This window comes from Coregonus lavaretus (genome assembly GCF_964263955.1).
Source record: "Coregonus lavaretus genome assembly, chromosome: 16".
Lineage (NCBI taxonomy): Eukaryota > Metazoa > Chordata > Actinopteri > Salmoniformes > Salmonidae > Coregonus > Coregonus lavaretus.
The window spans coordinates 42,395,914-42,419,860 of record NC_140003.1 but is presented as its reverse complement, the minus strand read 5'-3'; the positions used below and the strand labels follow the sequence as shown (position 1 = coordinate 42,419,860).

Genomic DNA, 23,947 nt, shown 5'->3' with positions numbered 1-23,947 from the left:
AACATTTGACTAAAAATCAATACATAATAAATAGTAAATAAGGGTATCCAAACAATAATTATAAATACAGAAACATTTAACAGAAGGCATTTGAACCCAGTTACTAATATATAGTATCTCACTGAGTCATGCTGCGGTCTTATTCATACACAGGGTTCCAGAGGACCAAACGGTCCCCCAGGTTCAACAGGAAAGAGAGGGCTAATGGTAAGATCATCATCAACAGCCACATGATACAAATCTAAGGTTATCATTTCATTTGACTTGAATTACTCTACCACCAATTTATCTAAAACATGTATTCGATATCCAAATAGAAATCCAAGTCATTTGATTTTCTGCGAGCAATCACAGAAATGATAACCCAGTATGTGATGGTTATGACTACTAGACTCATGTGAGAACTGTTCATTTGCATATTTGTTTGGTGACACATAATCATAAACATTGGACGTCCCATAAAAATGTGATTGCATGGTGTTCTCCTAAACAACAGGGACCACAAGGACCCAGAGGTGATAAGGGTGACCTGGGAGACCATGGAGACAGAGGACAGAAGGGACACAGAGGATTCACCGGTTTACAAGGTCTACCCGGACCACCTGTACGTCAAATCAATACATATCTGTTATTGAGTAGAATGTATACCCATTTAAAGTTACTATGTCTTGATATTTCATTTTGTATTTATTTTTTAGGGTACAACAGGAGAGCAGGGAGCATCAGGAATCGTCGGACCAAGCGGACAAAGAGTACGTACCATATGAGACACTGTTCCATGTTGTCAACCATGCTGTATTTCATGACTCATTAAAATTGATCTTTAATATGGTATGTTATGATAGGGACCCTCTGGACCAGTTGGACCACCAGGAAAAGAAGGGTATATCGGCCAGCCTGGACCAATGGGACCTCCTGGAACACGTGGAATTAGCGGCGAAATCGGACCTGAGGCATGTTGATACCCATATGTTGATACCCATTTGTTGACTTCTGTAACCGTAAAAGCCTTGGTTTCTGGCATGTTAACATCAGAAGCCTCCTCCCCAAGTTTGAGTTATTCACTGCGTTAGCACACTCTGCCAACCCTGATGTTCTAGCAGTGTCTGAATCCTGGCTTAGGAAGGCCACCAAAAATTCAGAAATGTCCATCCCCAACTACAACATTTTTCGTCTAGATAGAACTGCCAAAGGGGGCGGAGTTGCAATCTACTGTAGAGATAGCCTGCAGAGCTCTATCATACTATCCAGGTCTGTGCCCAAACAGTTTGAGCTTCTACTTCTAAAAATCCACCTTTCCAGAAATAAGTCTCTCACTGTTGCCGCTTGCTACAGACCCCCCTCAGCCCCCAGTTGTGCCCTGGACACCATATGTGAATCGCTTGCCCCCATCTATCCTCAGAGTTCGTACTGCTTGGTGACCTAAACTTGGATATGCTTAACACCCCGGCCGTCCTACAATCTAAACTAGATGCCCTCAATCTCACACAAATTATCAAGGAACCTACCAGGTACAACCCTAAATCCGTAAACATGGGCACCCTCATAGATATCATCCTGACTAGTTTACCCTCTAAATACACCTCCGCTGTCTTCAACCAGGATCTCAGCGATCACTGCCTCATTGCCTGCGTCCGTAATGGGTCCGCGGTCAAACGACCACCCCTCATCACTGTCAAACGCTCCCTAAAACACTTCAGCAAGCAGGCCTTCCTAATTGACCTGGCCCGGGTATCCTGGATGGATATTGACCTCATTCCGTCAGTAGAGAATGCCTGGATGTTCTTCAAAAGTGCTTTCCTCTCCATCTTAAATAAGCATGCCCCATTCAAAAAATTCAGAACTAAGAACAGATATAGCCCCTGGTTCACCCCAGACTTGACTGCCCTTGACCAGTACAAAAACATCCTGTGGCGTACTGCATTAGCATCGAACAGCCCCGCGATATGCAACTTTTCAGGGAAGTCAGGAACCAATATACACAATCAGTTAGGAAAGCAAAGGCTAGCTTTTTCAAACAGAAATGTGCATCCTGTAGCACTAACTCCAAAACGTTTTGGGACACTGTAAAATCCATGGAGAATAAGAGCACCTCCTCCCAGCTACCGACTGCACTGAGGCTAGGAAACACTGTCACCACCGATAAATCTACGATAATCGAGAATTTCAATAAGCTACCCCTACCCCGGCCACCAGCTCTGCACCCTCCGCTGCAACTTGCCCATGCCCCCCCCCCCCCCCTCCCGCTTCTCCTTCACTCAAAAACAGATAGCTGATGTCCTGAAAGTGCTGCAAAATCTGGACCCCTACAAATCAGCTGGGCAAGACAATATGGACCCTTTCTTTCTAAAATTAGCCGCCGAAATTGTCACAACCCCTATTACTAGCTTGTTCAACCTCTTTTTCGTATCGTCTGAGATCCCCAGAGATTGGAAAGCTGCCGTGGTCATCCCCCTCTTCAAAGGGGGTGGCACTCTAGATCCAAACTGTTACAGACCTATATCCATCCTGCCCTGCCTTTCGAAAGTATTTGAAAGCCAAGTTAACAAACAGATCACCGACCATTTCGAATCCCACCGTACCTTCTCCGCTATGCAATCTGGTTTCCGAGCTGGTCGTGGGTGCACCTCAGCCACGCTCAAGGTCCTAAACGATATAATAACCGCAATTGATAAAAGACAGTACTGTGCAGCCATCTTCATCGACCTGGCCAAGGCGTTTGACTCTGTCAATCACCGCATTCTTATTGGCAGACTAAATAGCCTTGGTTTCTCAAATGACTGCCTCACCTGGTTCACCAACTACTTCTCAGATAGAGTTCAATGTGTCAAATCGGAGGGCCTGTTGTCTGGACTTCTGGCAGTCTCTATGGGGGTGCCACAGGGTTCAATTCTCGGGCCGACTCTATTCTCTGTGTATATCAATGATGTCGCTCTTGCTGCTGGTGACTCTCAGATCCACCTCTACGTAGACGACACCATTTTGTATACATCTGGCCCTTCATTGGACACTGTGTTAACAAACCTCCGAACGAGCTTCAATGCCATACAACACTCCTTCCGTGGCCTCCAACTGCTCTTAAACGCTAGTAAAACTAAATGCATGCTCTTCAATCGAACGCTGCTTGCACCCGCCCGCCCGACTAGAATCACTACTCTCGGCGGGTCTGACTTAGAATATGTGGACAACTACAAATACCTAGGTGTCTGGTTAGACTGTAAACTCTCCTTCCAGACTCACATTAAGCATCTCCAATCCAAAGTTAAATCTAGAATCGGCTTCCTATTTCGCAACAAAGCCTCCTTCACTCATGCTGCTAAACATGCCCTCGTAAAACTGACTATCCTACCGATCCTTGACTTCGGCGATGTCATTTACAAAATAGCTTCCAACACTCTATTCAGCAAATTGGATGTAGTCTTTCACAGTGCCATCCGTTTTGTCACCAAAGCCCCATATACTAACCACCATTGTGACCTGTACGCTCTCGTTGGCTGGCCCTCACTACATATTCGTCGCCAAACCCACTGGCTCCAGATCATCTATAAATCACTTCTAGGCAAATCCCCGCCTTATCTTAGCTAATTGGTCACCATAGCAACACCCACCCGTAGTATGCGTTCCAGCAGGTATATCTCACTGGTCATCCCCAAAGCCAACACCTCCTTTGGCCGCCATTCCTTCCAGTTCTCTGCTGCAAATGACTGGAACAAACTGCAAAAATGTCTGAAGCTGGAGACACTTATCTCCCTCACTAACTTTAAGCATCAGTTGTCAGAGCAGCTTACCGATCACTGCACCTGTACACAGCCCATCTGTAATTAGCCCACCCAACTACCTCATCCCCATATTGTTATTTACATTGTTATTTATTTTGCTCATTTTCACCCCAGTATCTCTATTTGCACATAATCTTCTGCACATCTATCACTCCAGTGTTAATACTAAATTGTAATTATTTTGCACTATGGCCTATTTATTGCCTTACCTCCATAACTTACTACATTTGCACACACTGTATATAGATTTTCTATTGTGTTATTGACTGTATGTTTTGTTTATTTCATGTGTAACTCTGTGTTGTTGTTTTTATCGCACTGCTTTGCTTTATCTTGGCCAGGTCGCAGTTGTAAATGGGAACTTGTTCTCAACTGGCTTACCTGGTTAAATAAAGGTGAAATATATATAAAAAATATATATAAGGGTCATTTCACCTACATACTGTATGCTCTGTCTTAATTTGACCAGTTTCTCACGGGCAGGAAAATAATTATATAATTAATGGACATTTTTGTAGTCTGACATGTTTAAGTGGAAATTACAAACTGGAGAAGCCCTTTTAAACCTTGAATAGACCTTGAATACACTACAATTTGTGATCAAATGAAGATAGCAGATCTGTACACTGATATAAACATTTTCTGGGAAGACAACGCAAACATCATGATCATTTGGCACATAATGTTAAGACACCTAATATGTTCACACTTAAATAAAATACTATTACTTACCATTACTCTGTGGTTTCCAGGGACCTCCTGGAGAGCCAGGCCCCACTGGTCCTCCCGGCCCTGCAGGCCCCCCCACGGCTGCCATGGATGACCTGTTTGGCGCCATGCAAGACTACGATGGCGGCCCCCCTCCTCCTCCCGAGTTCAGTGAGGATGAGGCTTTGCCCAACAGCAATGCCACCCAGCAGCTGGACCCAGGTGTCCAGGCCACTCTGAAGGCCCTCAGCAGCCAAATCGACAGCATGAAAAGCCCCGACGGCAGCAGGAAGCACCCGGCTAGGACTTGTGAGGACTTGAAGCAGTGCTACCCACTGAAGAAGAGCGGTGAGTTGTTGTTTCCATGACACGGGAAGTACTACACATCGAAGATCATCATTAAGGTGTTTTCTGAAGTTATTAGGTATTCAGACCATGTCTCTTTAATCCTATTGTGGCAATAATTCTACCCCTGAGGATGCGATGTTTGCTAACTCACATTGGAAATATCTCCCATGTAAAAGGAGCCAATAGGCTGGCAGATGGGATCTGATTCATGAGTAAATATTTGCTATTTCTTCTTTAATGTGACAGTTGTGGGACAATGTTCTCTTTCTCTGTTCCAGGTGAATACTGGGTCGATCCAAACCAAGGAAGCTCAGAGGATGCTATCAAAGTACATTGTAATATGGAGACGGGAGAGACCTGCATCTCGGCCAATCCTGCCAGCATACCTCGCAAAGTGTGGTGGAGCACCTCAAGGAATAAGCCTGTGTGGTTTGGAGCTGACATCAATAGAGGACAACAAGTAAGAACAATGTTTCTACCCTGTAATACTCATATTTTTACTATTATTAGGGTTGGAAAACCACACTAGGAACTGTTGGATCACTGGGCATTCAAAATATCCCCCTTGAGATTTTAAATTTCAGAAATCTGTGGGAATTCTGCTCCCATGCATTCCTACCCAATTCCACCCCTAATTATAAGATGCAAGTATGTTATATGGTAGTGGGGTATGGCTGAGGGAAAATATTTGTAAAGCAAGACTGACCACTGGTAATCATTTTATAAATACTAGCAACTGACCCACATTTGACCATCACTGATAATATTTGCTATGTAAATGTGACACCTGTACATAGATAAATAACAACGACTGATAACTGTTGATAACATCATATTGAAATGTAGTTTCATCTAAAAACTGAGTTCCTCAAATGCCGCCAATTTTTCAACTGTTGTTTGTTTTCTCTTTTTGTGTATTCGCAGTTCACCTACGGTAACAAAGACCAGCCGGCCAACTCTGTCACGGTTCAGATGACGTTCATTCGTCTGCTCTCCAAAGAGGCTTCTCAGACCATCACCTTCCACTGCAAGAACACAGTGGGCTACAAGGATGAGGCGACTGGGAATCTGAAGAAAGCTGTCATCCTCAAGGGGTCCAATGACCTGGAGCTCAAAGCAGAGGGAAACAACCGCTTCAGATACACTGTGGTGGAGGACAGTTGTGGAGTGAGTAATATTATACAGTATATATATATATATATATGTATATGTGTGTGTGTATATATCATATTCTATGGACGTTTTGGGGCCGTTTCAGTCTGGGCCCTGAAATGTTTATATCTGGGTCGTCACTGGAAACATTGACTTACTGAGGTCTTACTGAACCTTACAGAACCTTACTGAACATTTCCCATGTCTTTCTCTTTACAGAAATCCAATGGTAACTGGGGCAAGACAGTGTTTGAGTACAGGACCCAGAAAACAGCCAGACTTCCCATCATGGATATGGCCCCTGTGGACATTGGTGGTTCGGATCAGGAGTTTGGTATCGATATTGGGCCCGTTTGCTTCCTATAAATTCCAAAAACAACATGGACGCATTGAAGACAATCCTGAGACTCTTGAACTATCAGCTGACGCGATCAGCCTTGTACATACAAGTACTGCGGACTATTCTCGCCTCGTGGCAAGATATTTATTGTGCCTTTCCAACCGTTCCCTATCGTAGTTGATATGTTTTTGCCCTGTGTACGTTAGATGAATGTTTGGGGGAAATAAAGAACAAGTAAGCAACATTTCAAAACTTTGCTTGCATTTGACAAATACATTATGTAAGGGATAATCAACGAGGGGCCATGCGTCCTCTGGAAAATAATAAACAACGGGGAATGTGTGGTCCACAACGCGCTAGTGGAGTGGAATTAGTCTTCCACGGAGTTGCATTTTTTTCCAGAGAAAGCATAGAGCTCTGAGTTGATTATCCCTTTCATACCATGGCTATAATTTAACACATTTGCCACTAGAAATGTGTTCATTTGTGGGTGTAAATGTGTTGAACATCCACTGAAGTAGCTAGAACGTTTACTAGACAGCTACAGTAGTTACCATGGTAACCAAACAAACAGACTTGCTAGTTTAGCTAACCAAACCATCAGTCCTAGCTTGCTATTATGAAAATCTAATTCAACAATGCCAATATTTTTTTCAATCCCACTTTTGCTTTCAAAACCAGCTCAAACATAGAACATGTAAGAATGAACTATAGCCATTGAATTCTACCATGCTGATATATCGTGCGTTATAGAGAAATAATGCATGCTCTAGAATGCCCTTCAAGCCAATCAGAAATGAGTATTCAACAATGCCATGATATAAGTAAGGGTTAATCAACGAGGGGCTATGCGTTCTCTGGAAAAGAATGCACATTGTGGAACTAACCTTCCACGGAGTTGCATTATTTTCCAGGGAACGCATAGAGCCCCGAGTTGATTCTCCTTTTCATACCATGCATATAATTTAACATTTTTGCCCCTAGAAATGTAGCTATTCATTTGCCAGTAGAAATGTGACAACATCCACTGAGCTAGCAAGTTTACTAACTAGCTAGATAGTTACTGTAGTTGCCTTGGTAACCAAACAAACTGACTTGCTAGCTTAGCTAACCAACCCATCATCCTAGCTTGCTATTATGAAAATAGAATTAAACAATGTTTTCAATTTGACTTTTACTTTCAAAAGCAGCTCAAAAATAGAACATGTAAGAATGAACTTCATAGCCATTGAATTATACCGTGCATTATAGGGAAATAATGCACGCTCTAGAATGCTCTTCAAGCCAATCAGAAACGGGTATTCAACTAATTCCATGGTATAAGCGCATGATATTTAGTCTTTAAGGTACAAAGGTCCAATCCATTGATATTGTATTTGATATTATGGAGCAAAGATAAAAAGCTGCCAAAGGTCCTTGATAAATATGAATACTGCTGTTTGTAAGATGAACACCATTCTACAAGAATATAACTACAATGGTTTGTTCCACAACTAAGATCTCCTAACCTCTTAATGTTTTATCATTTGCTTAATTTCTTTTTTATACAAAAACAGTTTTCAATGTAAAATGAACGTTTATGGTGCTATTGAGGAAATTAGACTGTTTTTTCTTTCCAGAACTGAAAAACTGTTTGGTATAACTGATTTCTGTATCCAAGTTATCCTAACTCTGTACTCATTCCATTGAATCCAAATTAAAGATCCAACCAGACTGTTGATTCCTCAGTGTTAGATACCTGTTGATTCCTCAGTGTTAGATACCTGTCGATTCCTCAGTGTTAGCTACCTGTCAATTCCTCAGTGTTAGATACCTCGTCTCCACAAACTGGGATGCCTTGATTATGTGTAACCCTTTTCACAGGTTTGGTGCTGTCTGTAAGTGCTCCTCTCCCATATACGTTACAGGGGAGGGTTTGGGGCTACCAATAAAGATGGAGAGGTGGAATCAATGTCTCGTACACAGTGTGTGCTGATTGTTTTTTTAAATAATTGCTTTTATTTTCAAGTAGCCGTGGTCATTTTAACACTTTGAGCGTGTTGTTTGTAATTCCTGATAATTTTAACATGTTATCTTTTTAATTCATGATCATTTTAACACTACAAGTGTGTTATGTTTTTTCTGCATGTCGGTAGGCCCTTTAAGTCACTTTCTCTTAGTTATCTTTTATAGCAGCTTTTGAGACGAAGCCTATTTGCTTCATGTATTTTTGCTATGCAACAAATTAAACAAAACGCTTGTCTATCCCCAAAGCTCTTTTTTTGTCAAATTAATTAGCTAATGTCCTACTTTTTAGGAAAAGCTGAGCAATTTGTTTCCACGGATAAATATATAAATATTTATAGGAAATGTTGCCATAGGTAACAGGCATATGACATGTGAACTGAACATATATATTTAGCTTTGTAATTATAAATGTATTATGTCCATTTTGCTGTTGCTTTATGTCTCTCTTTAGTTCGGTTTTTCCTAAATCAACATTATAATTCCTTTGCTTGAGGTAAATTTCCATAATGATAGTATTTATTAAATATTTCAAAACTGTAAATATTCTGGTGGCAGGTCTGATTTGCTTATGACCGTCTCAGAGGCAGATCAATAGGATATTCTATCCTGGAACCAAGTCAGTTTCATCCACTGAAATAAATACTGAAATTATTTTGTTCTGTTTTCATTTCAAAAGTGTCTTTGGTTATTAGTTAGACTATTGTATTGAATGTTGCTGGAAGCTGGTCATCTTGTATGTTTACAACTAGAACAGTCCATTTCATTCCCTTTTTTTCAGTAGGCACACGGAAGGGATAAGCTCACAGGTTAGGACCAATGGAAGGGTTCCAAAAAATGAAATTATCCTTCTTCTGTCACGCTTAATTGACTCTCCTCGTCCCAAGCTCTTGGTAATTGCTGGGGTACAGCGGCTTATAATAATATAATAATAATATGCCATTTAGCAGACGCTTTTATCCAAAGCGACTTACAGTCATGCGTGCATACATTTTTGTGTATGGGTGGTCCCGGGGATCGAACCCACTACCTTGGCGTTACAAGCGCCGTGCTCTACCAGCTGAGCTAGAGAGGACCACAAATCAAGCTTGCACAGTACTGACTGAAATACTTTATACATCAGTAACAAGACTACCTGCAGTGGCGTCTGTGTGACTGAGCGGGACGCCAAGAGAGAAAGTATGTCCTAATGGATACAATAAATTCGTCATCAAGACGAAGGGTTCATGAGTATGTAAACAAGCGACTCAAACACTGGCAGGTAGCCTGGCGGTTAGCACGTTGGGACACTAACCGAAGGGTCGTTGGTTCGAAATACCCGAGCTGACATGAAAATCTGTCGATGTGCCCTTGAGCAAGGCACTTAACCCTAATTTGCTCCAGAGGCGCTGTACTCCTATGTCTGACCCTGTAAAACAACACAATTAACTGCAGCTATCCGGTGGACGTGACAATAAAAACGTTTTTATTTTATTTTGTATTACATACTATCATTATGATGTCACCAAGCAACAGAGTTATTGAATATGTCCATCAAAGCCTAACCTCAGTGGAGATCCATGGTTGAATATCTGCCGGTACATCTTGAGAATATCCAACACGCTAACACTTTACATTAAGTTGCTGTTTTCTTATACCTGTGTAGTAATGCTGTAATTACACACGTAACAACATTGTAATATCTCATTGTTGTAATTGCATTTAAAAATGACTATGTAACAAACTGAATGTAAAGTGTTAGCAAAAATACTTGATTCCCCAGACTTTTACATATAAAATGCATAACATACAAATAAAATGTAGCGCCAACACATTTCAATAATTATTGAGTGTTGATAACTGATGCAGTAATGTTTTCTTTAATAACTGTAACAGCAAAGTAAAATAACAAGTACTGACAGAGGTTTTCAAAAGTGCTTTCTGGTGCAAGAGGACACTGACATATATCATAAGAAAGTAAATCCATGTCAATACATACCGATATGTAAAATGCACCTGTTAAAATGTTTAATAAGACAATAAAACGAATCAATTAAATGTCAGGTCAAAACAATCAGAATTAATGATTACACTAAAGATACATGAGTAAAAAGAACAGAGGAAATGTCAAATGAAGGGCAAGCTGAGAGTTAGTTACATGAGTGGTAATACAAGAACAACTACATTTACGTGTCTTGTGAGTTGATGATGAGCAAGTCATTACGTCTGACAGACAAAAAACAACGTGGTAACAATGTTGATTTAAGTGGTGTATATTCAATAAAGCAGATTCTATACATAAGACGTACTGTTTATGAAAACTCTGCCACAGAGTATACCATCGGCCATACTATTTACATCCTTTGTTGCCTGTAAAAATACTCCTTCCCACATGAGTTCTTACAAAAATAGTGCTTTCTATATCAGATTTGAATATACCTTTGAATATTCTAAAACCAAATTCAAATGCAAATACATATAAACCTCAAGACTAGAAGAACATTGACATCTTGACTGTAGACCCAATTCTGGCACTTTTAATACAAATTAGTTAACAGTATGTAACAGAAACGCATCTTCTTTGCATCAGCAGCGACCGTCTAGTGGCTCAAGAGAAAAGACAGCGGCCTCTAGGGTTAGTCCCATTTTGAACCCCTCCTGTGAAACAAGGGGGAGAACGGCTGTTAGAAAAATACATGAATCCCATGTCAATCTGCTCTATAGGAGGAAAGACGTCAAATGGAGGTGGTCGGTATAATCAACATTACAGTTCCTCTATGCAGAGTCTTGAGCCAAATATGTCATGCGTCTACACCTACATGTTAACGTGTCCACATTGTGTCCAGATTCCCTTTTCCAGCGCTATATTCAAATGCCAGTTTTTGCATTCTGAAAATGGTGGAACAGGCTAATTCTGATAACACAACAACAACTTGATGGCAGTAGCCAACTACTGTAGCTAGCTAGCCAGCTAACCTCTGTAAATAGCCAGCAAGTTAGCTAGCAAAGCTAAAGAGATTGCAAACAAGTTGGCATAACTCTAGCCAAACAAAAGATATGTTTTCAAAATATGCTAGCTAGCTAGGATTTGTGAAGCCAGCAAACGCGTTCCTCACACGCTAGGAACGTATTTCCTCCAATGTTTAATGAAAAAAGGTGCCCTTCGCTCCCAAAACACACGTTTTCTGGATACTTGTGGGCAGAGTGCTGATTATGTCGCCCACTGTATGCACTTTCGGTAGCCTGCTTGTGTTTAGAAATCAGCACAGAATGCATCGCTGACCACCTCCTGAAGTGGTCTTTTCAATGCGATCTTCGTATTCTGATAGCAGAAGTCGCATGTAAGTGCTAAGTGTAGACACATCCTTGGTGAGCTGTAACCAAGACACCGTAAAAAATATATTCATACTGGCCCAAAGTTCTTATTATTGTTTGGTCCAAAATAGCTGGCATCCAAGTCCACAAAGTAATGGTTAGGGGATATGGAATCTAGAATGCCTAAGCACTTCTCAGAGAAATAACAAGATCTGAGGAAGCTTTGATCCAAAACCCTCCAAAGAAGTGTAAAAGTCTCATATACAGTCTACACCACAAAGCACATTAGCATCTATGTGGATGACCTATGGATGTAGCAAGTAATAACTACAGGACTTTGAATACATCTGACCCCATGTGACCCTAGAATGTTCCAGAGACAACAAGCAATACAAATATGATGAAGCGGATTGACAAGCAATAACACATTTTCAGTTACAAAACAAAGATAATACTGGTGACAACCAAGTGCACCCAACACAGCATTAGATCATATGTGTTACAGTGAGGGAAAAAAGTATTTGTTCCCCTGCTGATTTTGTACGTTTGCCCACCTGCCAAAGAAATGATCAGTCTATAATTTTAATGGTAGGTTTATTTGAACAGTGAGAGACGGAATAACAACAAAAAAATCCAGAAAAACACATGTAAAAAATGTTACAAATTGATTTGCATTTTAATGAGGGAAATAAGTATTTGACCCCCACTCAATCAGAAAGATTTCTGGCTCCCAGGTGTCTTTTATACAGGTAACGAGCTGAGATTAGGAGCACACTCTTAAAGGGAGTGCTCCTAATCTCAGTTTTTTACCTGTATAAAAGACACCTGTCCACAGAAGCAATCAATCAATCAGATTCCAAACTCTCCACCATGGCCAAGACGAAAGAGCTCTCCAAGGATGTCAGGGACAAGATTGTAGACCTACACAAGGCTGGAATGGGCTACAAGACCATCGCCAAGCAGCTTGGTGAGAAAGTGACAACAGTTGGTGCGATTATTCGCAAATGGAAGAAACACAAAAGAACTGTCAATCTCCCTCGGCCTGGGGCTCCATGCAAGATCTGACCTCGTGGAGTTGCAATGATCATGAGAACGGTGAGGAATCAGCCCAGAACTACACGGGAAGATCTTGTCAATGATCTCAAGGCAGCTGGGACCATAGTGACCAAGATAACAATTGGTAACACACTACGCCGTGAAGGACTGAAATCCTGCAGCGCCCGCAAGGTCCCCCTGCTCAAGAAAGCACATATACAGGGCCGTCTGAAGTTTGCCAATGAACATCTGAATGATTCAGAGGAGAACTGGGTGAAAGTGTTGTGGTCAGATGAGACCAAAATCGAGCTCTTTGGTATCAACTCAACTCGCCTTGTTTGGAGGAGGAGGAATGCTGCCTATGACCCCAAGAACACCATCCCCACCGTCAAACATGGAGGTGGAAACATAATGCTTTGGGGGTGTTTTTCTGCTAAGGGGACAGGACAACTTCACCGCATCAAAGGGATGATGGACGGGCCATGTACCGTCAAATCTTGTGTGAGATCCTCCTTCCCTCAGCCAGGGCATTGAAAATGGGTCGTCGATGGGTATTCCAGCATGATAATGACCCAAAACACACGGCCAAGGCAACAAAGGAGTGGCTCAATAAGAAGCATATTAAAGTCCTGGAGTGGTCTAGCCAGTCTCCAGACCTTAATCCCATAGAAAATCTGTGGAGTGAGCTGAAGGTTCGAGTTGCCAAACGTCAGCCTCGAAACCTTAATGACTTGGAGAAGATGTGGAACAAAATCCCTCCTGAGATGTGTGGAAACCTGGTGGCCAACTACAAGAAACGTCTGACCTCTGTGATTGCCAACAAGGGTTTTGCCACCAAGTACTAAGTAATGTTTTGCACAGGGGTCAAATACTTATTTCCCTCATTAAAATGTAAATCAATTTATTTACATGCGTTTTTCTGGATTATTTTGTTGTTATTCTGTCTCTCACTGTTCAAATAAACCTACCATTAAATTTATAGACTGATCATGTCTTTGTCAGTGGGCAAACGTACAAAATCAGCAGGGGATCAAATACTTTTTTCCCTCACTGTATTTATAGGGCTATCAGGGTTAATCAGTCAACTGAAGTAAATTTGGGGTAATTTTTTGTATTTCCTGAAAGCGTTCAAAATTCACTGAAAACATAAAAAATACATCATCTATACAGCTAAAAACATCAATGCGACATCAAAACAAGTTGACATTGAGGTTAAAGAAAGTGTGCTTTTGTAATGATGTTTGTATAAAAAAAATTATAATTACAGCTCAATTTGAGCAAATTCTAAAGTTGCAATTAACAAATCCTGCGATTAACTCGATTACATTTTTGTAATCCTTTGACAGACCTAGTTATTTATTCATTGAATTTTCCATTATTGTTGCTGTGAATGATCAAATCAAAGAGACTGACTGAGAAAAGTAAAGCTTCCATAGCCAACGAGGTTAATATATATATATATATATATATTTTTAAATCACATTGTTTACAGGCAAATGTAACTTAAACTCAAAAAAATTAAATAAACATGTGTACAGCATTATGAAAGTGTGACATTTCAAAAAGCTTGGTTTTACTGATGGACTGTATGCAGAGTATTTACAACAGAGTCCAACTGAACACATGCAAATCCATTCACGATGACACAGTCACTGTCACGGCAACCACAAGAAGGGTCAAAGTAGTGTAACGGTACAAACCATCTCTGACGCTGCAGCAAAAGGGGGAAAAGAGAGATGGAAACAGAATTAAAGGCAGGAAGGAGAGGAAAGAAGAGCACTGAGCAGCATATAAACGCCTCCTACTGTAACTACTTCATCATCAAATTCCCCAATTGTTAGGGCTCCATTCAATCAGTAGCGCAGACGATCAGCGTTATAGCACGATTGATATTTAAAGGCAATGCTTTCCACGTTTCGCGGAGACTGTATTCACGGTAAACACAGCTTATGTCGGCTCAATCGGAAATTACCTTTACATTTCAACTGAGGCAGACAGAGAGAGGGATTATGTAAACGTTTGTAAATAGCAATTTTCAACTGGATGCCACACAGCATATTTGCATGTGTTAAAATATCAGTGCTAAGGTAAAAAGAGTGTTGTGTCCGAGTGTTAATTCTAGTGGGGTTAACATCAGTGTGATTGGTGAATAAATGTGTTATTTGAATAACAGTGGAATCAACACTGTGTGGTGTTGTTGTTCACTCGACTGTGTTGAGTTCATTTCAGTTAACTCTCTCAGAGTGAAAAAGACAGGGTGGGCCCTCATTAGCATTCTTCCCAGAATGCTTTTTTGCAGGTAGATTTTTAGAATAGTTTGTTTTTGTAACGATGTTTCTGCGTGCACATTGATTAATTGATCTTATACTATACAAAGATAAATAACTTACAACTAATCCAATCTGCACCTGTTACTGAGATTGTTGTTCCAGTTTAGGTGGTTTAGGGAGTCTTGTTTGTCAAGTCTTTCACCATAAAATGGATTAAATACAGATTTATTTGTCATTGGCCTACACACACTACCCCATAATGTCAAATTGGAATTTTGTTTTTATTTCTTTTACAAATTAATAAAAAATGACAAGCTGAAATGTATTGAGTCAATAAAGTATTCAATCCCTTTGTTATGGCAAGCCTAAATAAGTTCAGGAGTACAAATGTGCTTAACACGTCACATAATAAGTTGCATGGACTCACTCTGTGTGCAATAATAGTGTTTAACATGATTTTTGAATGACTACCTCATCTCTGTACCCCAGACACAGAATTATCTGTAAGGTCCCTCAGTCGAGCAGTGAATTTCAAACACAGATTCAACCACAAAGACCAGGGAGGTTTTCCAATGCCTCGCAAAGAAGAGCACCTATTGGTAGATGGGTCAAAAAACAAAAAGACATTGAATATCCCTTTGAGCATGATTAAGTTATTAATTACACTTTGGATGGTGTATCAATACACCCAGTCACTACAAAGATACAGGTGTCCTTCCTAACTCAGTTGCCGAAGAGGAAGGAACCCGCTCAGAGATTTCACCATGAGGCCAACAGTTACTTTAAAACAGTTACAGAGTTGAATGGCTGTGATAGGAGAAAACGGAGGGTTGATCAACAACATTGTAGTTACTCAACAATACTAACCTAATTGACAGAGTGAATAAAAAAATATTCCAAAACATGCATCTCGACGTCGTAGCCAGTATACACTTCCTCAAAAAGATAACTCAAGAAATCTGTCATTAGTTTTGAGGTTTTTGCCGAAGAGATCTTAGTCGCACAATTTTACATCTAACTCAGATGTTTGGTGCAGTATTTCGCAATGAAAACATGAGCATGAAAACGAGTCGTCTCTCGTTGAATGACAACAAAGACTTTACTAAAGAATCCCTACTGTTGACCAATCACCGACAAAGAGGCCTTGACTTCGGCTACGAACTTCGGCTTGCCTCCAGTCCAAAACGAACAAAAATGTCACATAACGTCGTCATAATATATGCAACTCTACCGAACTGTTTTGGCTGGGAAGCATGCGGACACCTTAACAGCATCAACTCTAATAAAGTGTTAATTTAAGTCGGAATTTGCAACATCCATGGTGTTAGGGACCCAACACTCTAAGGTTGTTAGTTTGTCAACACTTTGAAAAGTGGTAGTTTAACACTATTTCGGTGGGTCACATATCATTTTGAAGAAAGTGTTCAATTTAAATTTGCTGTGCAGGTTCCCAATGTTTAATTCCAATTAAAATAAAGAGTTTGAAATATAAAAACAACCCCATGCTTCAGTTTTACAGTTAAATTCCTCTGCCAGCTCTGCCATCATAGGCATTTAAGTAAAAGACGTGAGCACTGTGGTTCAAACTGACATTGAATTTGTAATTTCAGATAAGCTGTGCTCCAACTGTGAATGAAATCAAATGAAATCAAATATAATAATGACAGTTATAATCTAAAGTATCTACTAATGCGCAGCAACAAGCCCAACCTGCCTATTCAAAAGAGGCAATATAATATACATTGTTATAAGTATTATTATTCAGGCATTTATAAAGCCACAACTAACAGTTGTTGTTTGGCGTCCATGATGTGACAACAATTCTTGTTTTGCATCTGTAATCAGTGACTACTGATAATTTACATAAAGTCTGTGTTTCCAGAAAACAATTGCTTTGAAATAGCTAACATACAGAATATAATGATATTCCATTCAAGCCCTAAAATCCCAAGGCTGATGTTACAAAATACCTATATCTCATAAAGATAAGTAAATGTGGATTACAAGATGCCTAAAGTGCATTTTGAACACAGTGCTATTCAGCTGACTAACTGCAGCAATATGCATTGAAGATTCAACATCTTGCTAAATAAATCTTGCCATAATGTTCACAATGTCAGGCAAAGAAAAGTAGGCCCATGGCCAATATTGAGCATCATAGTCAGGAAACAAACAAAACAAAACCTTCATGAGCCAAAATATAACTTTAACGAACAACTGAAGTTAGAACAATTTCTGGTTTATTGATATGTTTTATATTATATAAAACCAAAATGAGAGGGTAGGGGCCCACTCCCCCCTACTAGGGTGGAGGTCTACTCAAAAAACCCTTTATAATGGCGTTCAACCACTACTCTCTTACATGAGTCCATTAAACAGGGCTTAAGATCATTCGGACATGAAGTCACCTGCATCTCGTCCAGCTTGGACTGGATATCCGGGGGGAAGTCGGCTTGCCCGCAGGTGAACGGATCGAAAGGTTCCGCTCCAAAAAGGTCTTTACCTGTGAGAGAGAGAGACAATATTTGAGATGCCACAACGTAGTAGAGAAAACATGTACATTGGTAACATTTATTAAGTATATATAAACATTATTCGTGACAGTTATTATAAAGTGTAACCCCAAAAAAAATTCTCGCTAATGACCACAAACCATGGTTTATGCCATACTCTGTGTGTGTTTCAATTCTAACTCTCACTGTCATCCTTGAGCTGTAAGGTAACCAGAGCGGTGTACTCACTCATGTCTGGAGGAGATGTTGTCGGGGGGGGAGGGGGTGTGCCGTTGCTTGCGGGTATTGGCACCAGGGGTGTGACAGCAGAGAAGGGAACCATGTCAAAAACGTCTGTGGACATTGGGGGTTTCAAGGAGACGCTGCCAGCCTGTGAGTGTAGAGGGTATTGGTTCATTCCAATGATTCCCTTATGCCGTGAGCAGTAGTACTCTGACCTACATTCTGAAGTCAGAGTTATGAATATGCATTTCAAGTCAGACTGTAGTCCTAATATAAAGAGTGATGAAATCAACTAATTGAGACTTAAAAGTCTTATTAAGCAGACTTTATACGTATCTGCATTGTCTACTTAAGCATTAAGGCCCGATGAGGTGTGGCCAATATACCACAGCTAAGGGCTGTTCTTAAGCACGACACAACGCGGCGTGCCTGGACACAGCCCTTAGCCGTGGTATATTGGCCATATATCAGAAACCCCCGACGTGCCTTATTGCTATTATACAATGGTTACCAACGTAATTAGAGCAGTAAAAATACATGTTGTGTCATACCCATGGTATACGGTCTGATATACCACGGCTGTCAGCCAATCAGCATTCAGGGATCGAACCACCCAGTTTATAACGTAGAATATATATGAGTCAAAATGAAGTATTGTTTATTAGAAGAAATTGAAATAGAAATCAGGAAAGAAAGAAAAGGCTGAAAGATATAGATAGTTGTACAGTACGCGAGGCCGTGGGATGCTGCATCCGTCGGCAGGCTTTGGGAGGAGAGGGGGCTTAGCCGGAGGAGGGGTTAGTAGGCCTGCCGAGAGGTTGGACTCGGGCGAGCTCATAGGGGTGAGTGTGACCGAGGAGATCTCGAGACACGAGAAGGATGTCAGATTGTGACACCAGAAGAGCGAGGAGGGTCTTGAGAGCATGTAGGCCTCGTTAGTAGTGTTTATGTGCAGCAGCTGTGAAGAGATTAAATGCAGACGATTTAGTGGAAGACTGGAAGTGTCTTGTTAGTTCACACACGCAGCATGACACCAGTAAGAACTGCATTACACTCTGTGTAATGTGGGTTACTGCATTACACTCTGGGTAATATGGGTTACCCAGGCAAGCCTAGAGACTGGAAGGGCTGTCCATGCAGTTCTTACTGGTGGTGCAGGAGCAGTCACCAATTGCTCTTCCAGATTCCAAAGCTGCTTCTTTAGCCCAGAATTTTCCGTTTCCAGTTCTTGAATCTGCGAAAAAATAAGGATGCTCGTTTTAGAATGGTTTTATAGCTACCTACATCTGATACGGAAATCACCTGTTTTTATCAATGTCATTAGTATGGAGATGTACTATTTATTCAATCCTTATCCCATGTGAAGGAGCAGTCAAACTTGTCCAACAGTTGAATCTTACTCTTTTCTGTAAGGTTCCTATCTGTTTCCGTGTCTCCACATCTTTTCCACCAGACTCGAGGAACTTCTTGTAGGCCAAGTCAAACGCCTGGCCAATAGTGAGTGTTACCTCCTCTGCCTGGAAGACAACAGTATCCTCCGTTATTTTTTTTAAATACAAAACTCTTTATAAAAGGGTCCTCCTGATTCGTCAGAACAAATTCTTAATTTTAGAAGGCCAGTATCTTTATTATTTACTAGGGATTGACGACACATATAGCTGGATCAACAACTGATGGTGTGGAACATGAACTCAAGACGTAAACTCTCAAAGTGTGTATTTTTTAAACCCTCAAAAGTGTGTATTTCTTACACATTTTTCACTGTCAAACACGTAGCAGAGGTGTTTGTTTGACTCAGAGTCTTTGCAGATGAAGGTGAATATCCTTTTATCCGTCTTGTCATCTGCACAGAAGGATATCCTGTGCAACTGGCAGTTGTACTGGACATCCTGAAAATACAAATAAACACTCATGCTTCAACAACACCTCCTTGATAACACTTCACATGAATGCTTCCATAATATGCATACAAAAACACCTTGGATCATTTTTTAAAAATCCATGCCATGTTTACTTGACTTACCTTTGTCTTGGGATCTAAGATCTTTACTCCATAAATGGAGATTTGCAATTCCACTTTTGGGGTCTTCTGTCCCTCTGACTTCTTGATATGCCTTTGAAACTACAAAGAGTAGAAACATTACATGTACAGTATAACGGTAATGGTAATCCGACTTGGCCCCGTCTCATTCGGAAATGTACAGTCCACTATTGAAAGTGGTGAAAGTCATTTCATGCAATAATTATAACCGGCTGAGGGCCCTATTTACCGAAAAAGGGTATCCAAAGTAATTTAGAAAATGGCATTCGTCCAACACAGTGAAATGCTTATTTGAATTAGGTTGAATATCAATTATGCGATCTGAGCGTATTTCTTTCATACTATAAACACTCATTCTCTGAGTGCATGAATCTGATTGATAGAATGATTTTTGGTTATCCCCAAAACCCTATAACCAATTTAGGGTTACATATCAAATCAAATCAATTTTTATGTGTCACATGTGCCGAATATTTACATTTACATTTGAGTCATTTAGCAGACGCTCTTATCCAGAGCGACTTATAGGAGCAATTAGGGTTAAGTGCCTTGCTCAAGGGCACATCGACAGATTTTTCACCTAGTCGGCTCGGGGATTAGAACCAGCGACCTTTCGGTTGCTGGCACAACGCTCTTAACCACTAAGCTACCTGCCGAATATAACAGGTGTAGACCTTACAGTGAAATGCTTACTTACAAGCCCTTAACAATGCAGTTTTAAGAAAAATAAGTGTTAAGTAAAACATAGATAAGTAAAAAATAATTAAAAGAGCAGCAGTTATACTGCATATAAAGAGACCAGAACACTTTCAGTGACATATGGAGAGAAAATAAAGAAAATGACTATAATCAGTTTATATAATATAGTCTGTCAAGTGTGGAGTTGGAACATACTCAGGAAGAAGCTGAATCCCCAAAATAAGACTGTATTCAATGCTCTTACCTTGGTCTGACCTGAACTCCACACTTGAGATCCATTGAATCTTGTGTCAATAATTTGATTATAATATATATAATTATACTTAATTTGCGCCTTTTTTTTCTCTTTCTTTTAAAAATGGTTCAGAAAAGAAAGGGAGAAGGTATACCGAGAAAGAAAGGAGAGAAAATCAAAAGGAGAGATGTGACACGTGAACGGGAGAGCTGTACTGATCGGCTCTGGCGTTGACCAATGATGACTCAGATATTTTGACCCTTTCACTGAACAGCCTTACAGCAAAGTGTTCAAACCCTTCATGTAAGAAAGGAGTCGATGGGTATGAAAACAAGTTTCCTCTTGAATGGCCTCACAATTTAAATGTCGGCAGAAGAAAACAGCAGAGAATGTAACATGCAGAGAGCAGAGTGAGACAGGGCAAAGGCGATCAGTGGCAGCACAGCTGGCTGAACTCTCGCTGAGGGAAACTCCATATTTCAAAAGATAACCAAAATGAGGTTAGCTACAAGCAGCTGTATTTTTTAGTTGACTAGTAAGTAATTATGATATCCATGCTATAGTAAATTCCTGGGTACAATATGCTACATGCTTCTTCTCACACCCTCAGACCTCAAAACCAGGGTATAACTTGGAAGCTAGTTGCTATTAGTTTACCTTGAATTCTGTCTAGAATGTAAACAGTGTGGTTCAATTTGTCTGATTTACAGTAAACCACAAAATCCTCAGTTTTAGGGTATCAACATCTGGAAATAAAAACCGACCTAAATGTCTAAGCTGTTGCTGGTGGCTGTAGAGATGCCAGCCAATCAGGTCCAATTTCGGGGACCCTCTTTATACTCACACTTTAGATGAAAAAGTTCTGAAATACAGCTTTAATTCAGGTTGCCAAGGAAACAAAGTCTATAGCTGACTTACCTTTAACTGTCTAACTGCATCTTTAACAATCTCTGTGCCTTTCGGTTGATCAACTTCTGTGTTTCCAAGAAACTAGAACAAAAAAAGGGAAGATTAAAGTGCCACTTTACTTTAGGCATACAGCTATGCAGAATTATGATGCAGTCATAATGCACTACAAGACTGTTAAAAGTTTCTATGAATCCCTCACAATGTAGTGTATCAAAGAAACAAAAGAGTATGGGAGGGTTTTTTTAGGACATTTTTTTTCTCCAACAGATGGAGCCAAGGACCTTCAGACAGAAGCTTCATCTGTCCATGGAAACAGTTGCTCTGCCAATACGTCTCATTTACATGTACATTTACATCATTTAGCAGACGCTCTTATCCAGAGCGACTTACAGTAGTGATACTTTTCATACTTTTTTTTTTTACTTTTTTTTTTTCTTCGTACTTTTCATACTTTGTTTTGGCTTGCCTGGATAAGTTATGAGTCTGGACGTTCCTCTGCTCTGCCTCCCATGTAATGGCAACAGGCTGTTTCAACATGACATGGAGTAACATCAAGGGTCTTCTATAAAAATATGTACGGTTTGCTAAGATACTTAATTCATCAACATAACGAGATGTAACAGTTCTTTCAACATTCAAGCCATGGATATCAGTGGTTCTGCCCATACTGTATCCTGGTCTATGAGTGGGCCCACTTACTTCCTTCATCATTTCATTCCAATACAGAACACATAGTGGGTAAACAAGGCCAAAAAATCTGGGCAAACGATGCAAAAAAAGCCACTTCACACTCCTATCAATAGAGCGCAAAGACAAATGGTGTAAGTGTTTCACACCGCCGTAACAAATGCTGTCTGCACTCAAGGACACATATGAGCGCAGACGGGTTATGCAAGTGGATGCAGCGAATGACAGATGCGCTACATGGGATTGAGTGTCTCATTCCTGACCTGATGTGTTCTGAGATCCATCACCTTGAGAAGTTCATTGATACAGGTACTGTTCCGTTCTGCACCTCACCCCCACCCACTGCCTTATGTAATGTTCGCTCTCCTCTCTGCTGTTCCAGTCTTCAGCGGCAGCAGACGTGGCAGTTTGGACTTTATACTTTAGCCTTTTGCTTCACTTCAATAAGACATCTCTGGAGCCGCCGGATGCTCACTGACAGGCTCTCTGCCTCCAATAAGAGGGGAGTGTTTGGGTGAAGCACAGCAGAAGCACAGCCCCGAGACAGGATACTTTGTTCTCAAGAGTTAGCTTTTAAGGTGTGTGCCGCATTAGAAAAGACAGAGAAGACTAAACAACTTCATTGTTTTGTAACTCTCTGTGTTTCCAGTGAAAATCTACTGCAGTGTTTGCAGTCAGTCAGGAAATGTTTCTAGGCTACCTGTGTGTTTGTACTCTTTGACTGTTACTGCCTGAAGCAGACACCTTGTTCAGAGCTAGGGGAAACTCAATAGGTTCATATTGAAAGGGTTTTTTATTTTGGACAAAGCCATAGTCAAAAGCCAAGTAAACTTAACTTTTTCAAGGCCTACCCACGTCATTTCAACAACACAAAAATAAAATGTGATGACATAGAATCAAGTTTCAAGAATCAACATGAAAAACAGATTAGATTTCAAAAAAAGTAATCAACTTAAGGGAATTTGTCTTTTTTCACCCCGATTTTAACCTAAATCCAATGACATGGTGAATTGTTTTGTTGATTTCACGTTGAATTCACGTTAGTTGACAAATCAACGAAATGTAAATCAAAAATAGACATTGAACTGACGTCTGTGCCCAGTGGGTAGGTACTGTACGCATGGTGGCTGAACATCCAACTGCATCAGTGAAACGTTCTTATTTTTATATCTAACTTCCAGAACCTGTGTGAGGGAACATGAAAAAAGTCATTACCTTGGCATTGTAGGGTATGTAATGCTTTGCCAGCGCCTCTGGAGTATGCATCCAGGATTTATCTGAAAACAGATATCACAGTGGGCTTTCGTAAAAAATTGATGTGGTTAACGTTCATAAATCATTAATCTTTTAAATAACAATAATAACAACAATAATAATAACAACAACAATAACAATAATAATAACAACAACAATAACAACAACAACAACAACAATATATTAATAATAATAATAATAATAATAATAATAATAATAATAATAATAATAATAATACATGGGACTTATATAGTGCTTTTCAAGGACCCAAAGTCACTTCACAATTGTAAAAAAATAAAAAAATAAAAATTTAACAGGAGTCAAAACCAAACATCAGACTAAACAAAAACATGAATAAAGAGAGGGAGGAGGTCTGAATCAAGGTTATTTCTTGTCTTATGTCATTATATAAAGAATGAATTAAGGTTCTTTATTTTCTAATGTCATTATTTAAAGA

At 40.1% G+C, this 23,947-nt stretch overlaps 2 protein-coding genes across 4 annotated transcripts in view; one reads left to right on the top strand and one right to left on the bottom strand.

The window, feature by feature from the left end:
* The window catches only part of LOC311143630 (uncharacterized protein), a 58,719-nt gene extending 50,143 nt beyond the window's left edge, over window positions 1–8,576 (top strand). The window contains exons 46-53 of the mRNA XM_084179495.1: window positions 154–207; window positions 497–604; window positions 699–752; window positions 846–953; window positions 4,532–4,835; window positions 5,114–5,295; window positions 5,760–6,002; window positions 6,207–8,576. Coding sequence (XP_084035621.1) covers window positions 154–207; window positions 497–604; window positions 699–752; window positions 846–953; window positions 4,532–4,835; window positions 5,114–5,295; window positions 5,760–6,002; window positions 6,207–6,353 — 1,200 coding nt within the window. The 3' untranslated portion in view covers window positions 6,354–8,576. The remainder of the gene's footprint in view (window positions 1–153; window positions 208–496; window positions 605–698; window positions 753–845; window positions 954–4,531; window positions 4,836–5,113; window positions 5,296–5,759; window positions 6,003–6,206) is intronic.
* A 1,591-nt stretch (window positions 8,577–10,167) lies between these two features.
* The window catches only part of LOC311143335 (PTB domain-containing engulfment adapter protein 1-like), a 132,818-nt gene continuing 119,038 nt past the window's right edge, over window positions 10,168–23,947 (bottom strand). For 2 of the 3 annotated variants that reach the window (XM_084179175.1, XM_084179176.1), the window contains 9 exons: window positions 23,452–23,513; window positions 21,559–21,630; window positions 19,689–19,787; window positions 19,417–19,554; window positions 19,066–19,182; window positions 18,813–18,899; window positions 17,672–17,813; window positions 17,339–17,433; window positions 10,168–10,968 (listed from right to left, as the gene is read on the bottom strand). In XM_084179175.1, the coding sequence (XP_084035301.1) occupies window positions 10,897–10,968; window positions 17,339–17,433; window positions 17,672–17,813; window positions 18,813–18,899; window positions 19,066–19,182; window positions 19,417–19,554; window positions 19,689–19,787; window positions 21,559–21,630; window positions 23,452–23,513 (884 nt within the window). In that variant the 3' untranslated portion in view covers window positions 10,168–10,896. The remainder of the gene's footprint in view (window positions 10,969–17,338; window positions 17,434–17,671; window positions 17,814–18,812; window positions 18,900–19,065; window positions 19,183–19,416; window positions 19,555–19,688; window positions 19,788–21,558; window positions 21,631–23,451; window positions 23,514–23,947) is intronic. The other variant, XM_084179177.1, reaches the window with a different exon arrangement.